Here is an 8169-nt window from a genome sequence, read left to right as displayed (position 1 = left end):
CACAGGGGAGGGCGGGCAGGGTCTGCTGTTCCCCCCTGACTCTGGCCCTTGTCGCTGCAGCAAGTGAAGACGGTGCGGTTCCAGAACCACAGCCCGCCGCCGCCCAAGCGGCACAGCYTGCAGCCGTCGCCGAGACTGCTCCGCAGCCGGACGGAGCCCGGGCCCGAGGGGCTCCTGCCCGAGCCCGGCCTGGGYCCCGAGCTGCTGCTGCTCTACTCGCCCCGCCTGGGCTCCAGCCCGCTGCACCCGCGCCGGGCGCTGCACCCCAAGGCGCTGTCGCTGGACCTCTCGGGCCAGCTGACCTTCCCCATCAAGAAGAGCTACAGCAGCATCTCTGCAAACTGACCGGGTACCCCGAGCTGCCTTCCTCCGCTCTGCTCCTCTCCCTCGGCGCGGGGCGAGTGCCCGGAGCCCGCAGCATCGCACCGCTCCCGCCTGGGCAGGGATCTGCCGTGTCCCCCCAGCACAGCACAGCACAGCACAGCACAGCACAGCACAGCACAGCACAGCACCCCAGAACTGCGGGGCTGGGACTGGACAGAACTGCGGCAATCCCTGAGAGAACTGTGGCAATCCCTGAGAGAACTGTGGCAATCTCTGAGAGAACTGTGGCAATCTCTGGGGAGCCCCCTGCCCCCTGGAGCACAGCGAGAACCCAGGCTCTGTTTGTCCCCACACAACTGACACTGCCCAGGGTCGCTGCCTGCAGGGCACACAGGAGCAGCGGGAGGGGAGGAATGCCTACAAATATCACAAAGAGTTACCTTTGCTTTGATCTCCTCAGGGCTGCAGGAAAGCCCACAGTGATCAAACACTGGCTCATTACCTGCCTGTCTCAGGATAAAGAAACCATAAATCAGAATCAGTCAGCTCCTGGCTGATGGTTCACGCTGCCTTTGAGGGGAGGGGGTCACTCCAGTTTTTTTTTGTTTGGATGTTTGCTTGCTTGCTTTTCTCATTGGTTTTAGCCCAGTCTAAAAAGTGATTTGGAGGGGAAAGAGCCAATGGGAAGGGTGGTGCCATCACTGCTGTCCCCAGGCTCTGCAATGGGGGCACTGAATCTCTCTTCTGTCACCTGTCAGCTACCTCCTGCCCGGAGCTCCTTGGGTCCCTTCCCTCCACTGCCCACTCAGACGTGGCTGTTGTAAATACCTTGGTGGGATTCTTGGGTTTCAGCCTACATTCAGATGCATGAAACATTGTCTGTGTAACAGAGAGCAGAGTTCACCGTGCCCCAGCCCCTCTGCCATGGCAGCAGCAGCTCCTGTTTCCTGCTGACCCCAATCCAAGGCTGTCCGTGAATCCTGGSAAAGCCAGCAGAGCCGTGCTGCCTCACAGCTGGGCCTGCTCTCCATCAAAAAATCATTCCAAGAACCTTTAGAAATTGAGTATCCCCATCCTGGTAAGCAGAGAGCATCCCCAGTGTGCAGGACACCGGGAATTGGCTCCTCTCACTCTTGATAGGAAGTGCTGTGCCCTCAGTAAAGGTCCATTTCCATCAGAAATCCCCTGTCAGGCCATGTGCCTCCTCACTTTTCACCCACTCCATATCCTCAGTCCCAGGTGTTTCAATGAACACTTACATCCAAGAGTTTTATTTTCTAACTTTATCCATTTAATTTTTTTCACAAGCCACCAGAGCAGAACAAGAGCTGCTACAATACCAAGCCTCTCCTCTAAATTTAGAAAACGCAGGAAATGATCTGGAGAAAGAGGATGTGGAATGAGCTTTGCTGTGCACCCCGTGGCTCCTCAGCCAGCCCAGCATGGTGGGGTGGGCCCTTCCCTCCCTCTGGAAATAGGAATGCCAACACTGGCTCCAAAACAGAGGAACCTGGCAATGTGGAAAACCACACACACATTTATTATTCTTAGGAGGTTTATTCATTGCCCAACAGTCATTGCAGTTCATTTGTGCAATGTGTTTGAAGTGCAATCACAGCTCAGACTTTTTAGGGGTTTTGCCATAAGCTTCAGTATCTGTCCTGTTTAAAAAGTAACATTTCCAAATATTCATTAAATCAGTGTTTGGAACCCCAAACTGTCTGTGAAGCAATGGGCACTTAGCAGCAAAGTCCATGGGAGCTSCAGACGCTGATCCCTTTGTGTGTATTCCCRGTGGGAAGTGGKGATGGMKCASRGATTGTCTGGGGAACAGCACCCCARGGACCCTCAGGGTCAGCCTGAGGAGGACTGGAACAGCAATGAAGGGGGAAAAGGATCTGTTTACACCAAAGGTACAGCCAAACCAGATTTTAAAGGCAGAAGGGGTCAACAGAAGTTCCCTGATCCTTTGCATGACCAAGGAGGAAATTTTGTTGTCTACTTTCTGCACCCAGACCAGGGAATGCTCCAATGAAATGTTACAGTCAGGTCACCATCAGCGAGAAACCATAAATTACTATTTTTATATATCTGTCTTAGAAATARTAGGATGTATAACCTTTGCTTAGTTGGTGATGGGTAGGAGGATAAATCAAATATGTTCTGCTTATTGTTCAGAGACACTTGTACAAATTCAGGGATGCAGAATATTTTTTCCATGAAGTGAAGTTMATTTTTTAAAAGGCTTTTTAAATTTAAGGTACTATTTGGGAGAAAAGTCAATAAACAAGAAGATGTTAGTTTCCTGTTTTGTATTAATCCTCAAGCTATTTATTTTGTATTTCTGTAAAAAAAAAAGCAATGGTTTAAAGATACTTTAAGTCTTGAGAAGTTTATTCATCTAAGTTTGTAGCACTAATGTTTAGATCTGTAGCCTGTAGATAATTAAATTAATTGGGGCTGAATGGATTAGGGYCCCTGATGCACTGGAAGGGGGGCACTGGGGGGGCACGGGGCAAACACGGGGCTCGGGAAAGCTTTGGGCCCTCACCRTGTGAGACACCAGCCCACAGGAGCTGCTGTGGCACCATTAAAACTTTTTGCATGAAAAAAAACCAAGAATGTTTATTTTCAATTTCTTATTTCAGGTTTTGCYTGTTGGGAAGGGAGGGGTTTAACTGATTCCAGGCCTGGGAACACGGACTCTGCTCTCCTGCCCATGGCCAGGTTCCAGCTCAAGCTCCTGGTGCTATTTTTGAGGCTCTTTGCCCCCAGCAGGAGCCTACAATCAAACAACAGCAAATAAATCTGCACAAAATTTTCAGCTCCCCAGTCCCAGCAGATGGTGGCAGTTTAGGTTCACACTCTCAAAGCCACTGCTGGGTCAGGAAGCTGCTGTGACATGGCAGAGATTTGGGCATTGGACCCAGGTTTAACTCACCTGGAGCTGCTGGAAGCTGTATCCATGTTTAACTTTCCTAAGAGGCTGCAGCAGAGACAGACTGCTGTAAAATACTCCTGCACCTCATTTTTAAAAGCCAGGCGTTTTGGGTGGTGAAAGGAGAAGGATGGGTTATGGCTCAGGCCCCATGGCAGGTGGGTTTTAACAGGACACCCTCAGTGTGGGGCTGTGCCCAGCTCCTGGAGCTTTGTCCAGGGTCACCGAGGGTCCCTGGGGGCATTGAGGAGAGTTCACAAACAGCACGAGAATCAACTTCCAGCTTCCCACCCTGCCTGTCCCACCCAGACCATTCCACTTTTTAATGTATCAGATTATTTACATGTCAGCCAAGAATCAGCCTCCTCACTCTGCTCCCTACTCAAGACCAGGAACAAAAGTAGTTCTATCCTGAAAAGATCCTGTTACCCAGGAAAGAATAAACAATTATGGGACCTCACCCAGCCAATGTGTCCGGATGGCTTTGAGCCTGGCACAGGTGACATCACCACACCTTGCCCTGTGTCACACCTGTGCCAGGTGACATCACCACACCCTGCCCTGTGTCACACCTGTGCCAGGTGACATCACCACACCTTGCCCTGTGTCACACCTGTGCCAGGTGACATCACCACACCTTGCCCTGTGTCACACCAGTTCCCACCTGCCAGGGCCACCCCTCTCCCCACCCGGGCAGCACCAGGCTCTTCAATTAAAGCCTTCAGCTGAATCAGGAGGGAGCCAAATCCAGCTGAGAAGCAGCACAGCTCCCTGAAGGAAGGAGTGGAACTCTTAAGTGTGGCCTTTAAATTTGTTCCTGAAGACCCTGCCCATCACCTGGAAAGGAAGAGGCTCCAGGGTAACTGTTTTTTCCAAGAGAAGCCAAAGMACCAGAGGAAAATAATTTTATTAAATCCCTGTTTAAAAAACTCATACAAACTCAGTTTGGTTTGGGTGGGCTTTTTTTTTTTTTATTAGAACAAATTCTCCTCTTTGTTTAATACAGATGCTTCAAAGTCCCTCTCTGAACCTTCTCACTGCCAGTTCAATGAACCAGGTAAACAATTGTGTCCCCAATGTCCCTGGTCAGGCCGTTCTCAGTGACATGGACGTGCCTCTGGGCCAGGTCAATGTGGAAGATGGCTTGCTCCAGGATAGGAGTTTTCCCTGCTTCCTCTTTGCCAAGGACTGGAACACGGCGGGGCCCCAGCACTGGATCATCAAACCTCATCAGCTTCACTTTAGAGAGATCTGAGGAGAGAGAGCAGCAGSTCAGGCCACAGCACCAACAGAGTTAACACAGCAATGGTTAACCCTTGGGACTTCCACACTCATCCAAGGAAATCCATTGTCTGGGAATATCTGTCCTCTTGAGGATTACACAATACAAAATGTCCTTCAGTGGTTACACCGTGAGTTACCAACAGAAATGGTGATGAACCACACAGAAACWGCAGCTCCCAACACCACACTCCAAGCACTGAATTTGCTTTATCTGGCTCAGGCCACATCTGAGTAACTGAACAGTTACTACACATTTTCTGAGGAATGAACTGCAGAGATTGGAAGGAAGAGGAATGYGAGAATTGGTTTCAATGCAATTGCCCACCAAAAGGTAGAATAATAAAAGACTGCTAAGGGGACCAAGAAGCCTGGGACCCTTCAGCTAAGCCTTCCTGCMAGTGCAGCCTSCCAGCCCTGTGGCCAGCAGCACACTGACACCTTCTGGGAGGACAGGGAGGGATCCTCGTTTCATCTCACTTACTTCAGCCGTTCCCAAACGTGCACTGAGCAGGAGCTGGCAGACAACACATCACTGCACMCACAGGACATGTCCCACAGCCTCTGGGGACACCTCCTCAGCAGCTGGGACAGTGTGCAGTGTTACCTTTGATCCCTCTGTCCATCTTCATCAGGCGCCTGATCACAGTCTCTCTGTTGTCCCCTTGCCTGATGTCCATTTTTGTGGAGAAGTGACCGTTGGAGGGCTGAGGGTTCACCAGAAACACAGACACGCCAGGCTGGGAGAAACAACACAGACCTTAAAGGAGAACCTGTGCTTGTGCTCCCTCAGAGGAAACATGAAACTAAACCAAAGAAACATCTGCTGTAAATGAATTTTCCAGAGGGATAAAATCCCTTCAGAACCTGCCTGGCCATGCTGGATATCAGCACTGCCCCAACTCTAAAATGCAGCCCACAGTATAAGTAGGGTTTAGGACCTATTTAGGGAAATCAATGACATTTGTACTTTTTAAAGAGTAAGAAATATTCATATAGGATGAACATTCATATCTGACCAAAGTTTTTAAATGGCACATTTACTTTTGTCTGGTTTTTTTTTTTAAGTTTCCAATTAAGTTTTCAGACTTACAATATCTTAATTTCTGATTTTACCTCATTTCTGAATACAGAAAATGGTTTTCCAGGACAGCAGTCTTCTTTGATTTTATCTTCTGCTTCAGAAGCAAATTTCACTTCAATATGATCTAGCTGTAAAAGAGAAAAAATGGGGGAGAAGTGAATAAGCAGCAGTTCAGAGGGAATAGCACAAGTTGCAGCCCCATAAACAGCAGCTCATGCGGGAAAGGGGAAGATAACATGCACTGACATAAGGCAACACACACACACCTAAACCCACAAGATCTTGTTTGGAAAGGACCTCTGAGGGTCACCTGCTCCCTGGTGCACAAAACCCCAGCAGTTCAGCCTCTGAGGATGGGACCCCCTGAGAGCCCCAGCCCCTCTGGGTAACCTGTTCTGAGGATACACTGCCCTCCCCACATCAGTGGGGTTTGCAGATTTACAGATAGTTTAAAATACAAGCTGCTGCTCACTCTTGACTTTGCTTTCACATGGGACAAGCCCAATAAAGTCAYGCTTGTTTCATACTGTACAGGTTACATCCAGCTCTGCAATAAATGTAGTTTCTAATTCTTGAAACAACTGCTTTTGGTTTTAACTTTTGGTGTTCAAGCTTTTTTAATACCACCTGCCTGAGCTGTCCCCTCATTACCTCAAGCTGCCTATTAAACTAAATTTTGCTCATCATGTGGAGCAGCATAGCTGCTACCAGACTGGATGCCTTTTACACAGCACAGTGTGAAAAGCCCTGCCCAGAGGGAGACAGCCTACTGCAGTCAACATGAGGTGAAAACAACTCCTTCTCTTCAGCTGCAAACATGGAAGATACAGACTGGCTCAGAGAAAAATGTCCCTTCAAAATTGTCAGTGGATTTCACTGCCACAGACACATCCAGYAGTGCAGTGAAAGCCAGCCCTGTTTTCTGGGACCATGTTTGTGCAGTGCACACCYACCCCTGGATCTCATGCCAGCAYTGAACAGATTTATACACATCTATTYGACAAATGGAAACAAGGTTGATAAAAAACTGCTGCTTGAGAAAGGAACACCCAGAAGTTAATGTAAAAGAGGCTCAGAGCCTCAGGGAAGGCTGCTCCCTCCAGCTATCCCMATAAATGCCAAGCAGTGCCGAGTCTGTACCAACCTCCAGGGAATTTGTCAAATAGACAATGTTCTCCATGAGCACTGCACGCTCATCAAACTCCAGCTCAAGATCAAGAACACGTGAACCCTTTTTCTCCAAATTTTCCTGTCAGGAGGAAAAAAAWAGTATTAAAACCCTCTAAAAGCTGCAAGTAAAATGATGCTTCAAAATGGCAAACTACCACATTAGTCATGAAAAGAATAGGCTTGTAAATCCGAGAGCTCTCTGCTGGCACAACATTAACATMGGAGCAATAATTTTCTTGTAACAGGGTTTCTTCTACAGGGAGTTGGTGACACTGATGGGAGGAGTAARAGCAATTAGAACACATTTTTAATATAGAATTGAAAAGGTGTTTGACATTCACAGTTATTTAAATCCCTACTTAATGTGCAGGTTGAGAATTCACAAAATCAGTCAGCATTTCAGTGGTATTTCACAGCAGGAAACTCAGGCTTATGACCCAGTTTAAAATAAAGGACAAGCCCACAACACCTGGACGGGCTCACAGCGAGTTCTCTGCAGGGAAATAACAACCACTTYGTACGTTAACATAAAAGTAATTTAATTAGTCCAGAAAGCCAGCAGCAAMAGTCACAAGAGACACACTATTAAAGGCACTATAAAAACCACACAATCCTTTTTTTTTTTTCCCTAAAACAGAACTTCCTCTTTGGAGTTYAATCAGTCCCTGCCTGGCTCTCACATGCTGAGCCAGCTGTCTCCTTTGAAGCTCTGCTTTGTCAGCCTCAGCATGGTTGTGGTTTCCTGGTTTCCTCATCAGTTTARTGTGAAAAATTCCCTTTTAACACGGAACTGCTTCCCTTTGTAAATCACAGAGGCTCTCCTACATTTCAGCCCTCCTCTGGCATGTGGGAAGTGCAAACAGAAATGCTCCTTGTAGCYTGGAACTGATGAATAATTGGTTTGATAGAAAAACACTGATCAGTGGAGTCTGAGCTCAGATGTTTCCATCTTTCCACATGAAATTGGTCACTGCTCTCTGAAAGTGAAAGGATGGGTTCTGAGTTAAGCCTCAGCTCCTTTTCGTGTGCCCCAGGACCACTCACTGGTACCAGACTAAAGGCACCAGAACACAGCAGTGCTTCAGCCCCCACTCTTAGGGCTGAGAGCTTGTCTGACCTTTCCCAGCTGGATCCATGGATCTAACACAACCCTTCTATTCTTACAAACTCAGACAGGGAGCTCCAGAGCTGCTCTGTGCTCTCTGCTCCCCTGAAGGCTTCTGAGCTTCCATGAAAACGAACAATCAGAACAACCCCAAAGAGACAGCAAACAGACCTCCATTTAGAAAACATGACAAAGCTTACAAAATACCATACATTGGGATGTGCATTTCAAAAATCAAGCTAAAGTCTGAGGAGAAAAAGTAGTATT

The 8169-nt window shown here is 48.0% G+C and overlaps 2 protein-coding genes across 3 annotated transcripts in view; one reads left to right on the top strand and one right to left on the bottom strand.

Moving 5' to 3' along the window:
* Nucleotides 1-2129, top strand: part of SH3RF2 (SH3 domain containing ring finger 2) — a 23784-nt gene extending 21655 nt beyond the window's left edge. The window contains exon 8 of the mRNA XM_057383445.1: nt 61-2129. Within this exon, the coding sequence (XP_057239428.1) occupies nt 61-345 (285 nt within the window). The 3' untranslated portion in view covers nt 346-2129. The remainder of the gene's footprint in view (nt 1-60) is intronic.
* A 2030-nt stretch (nt 2130-4159) lies between these two features.
* Nucleotides 4160-8169, bottom strand: part of LARS1 (leucyl-tRNA synthetase 1) — a 25393-nt gene continuing 21383 nt past the window's right edge. For both annotated transcript variants that reach the window (XM_057383443.1, XM_057383442.1), the window contains 4 exons: nt 6772-6876; nt 5660-5755; nt 5151-5283; nt 4160-4513 (listed from right to left, as the gene is read on the bottom strand). In XM_057383443.1, the coding sequence (XP_057239426.1) occupies nt 4308-4513; nt 5151-5283; nt 5660-5755; nt 6772-6876 (540 nt within the window). In that variant the 3' untranslated portion in view covers nt 4160-4307. The remainder of the gene's footprint in view (nt 4514-5150; nt 5284-5659; nt 5756-6771; nt 6877-8169) is intronic.

Source organism: Malurus melanocephalus, unplaced genomic scaffold, assembly GCF_030028575.1.
Source record: "Malurus melanocephalus ecotype Western Australia unplaced genomic scaffold, MMel_1.1 scaffold_633, whole genome shotgun sequence".
In the NCBI taxonomy this organism is placed as follows: Eukaryota; Metazoa; Chordata; class Aves; order Passeriformes; family Maluridae; genus Malurus; species Malurus melanocephalus.
Note: the sequence above shows the minus strand (reverse complement) of the source record. Positions and strands in the feature narration are given on the sequence as shown.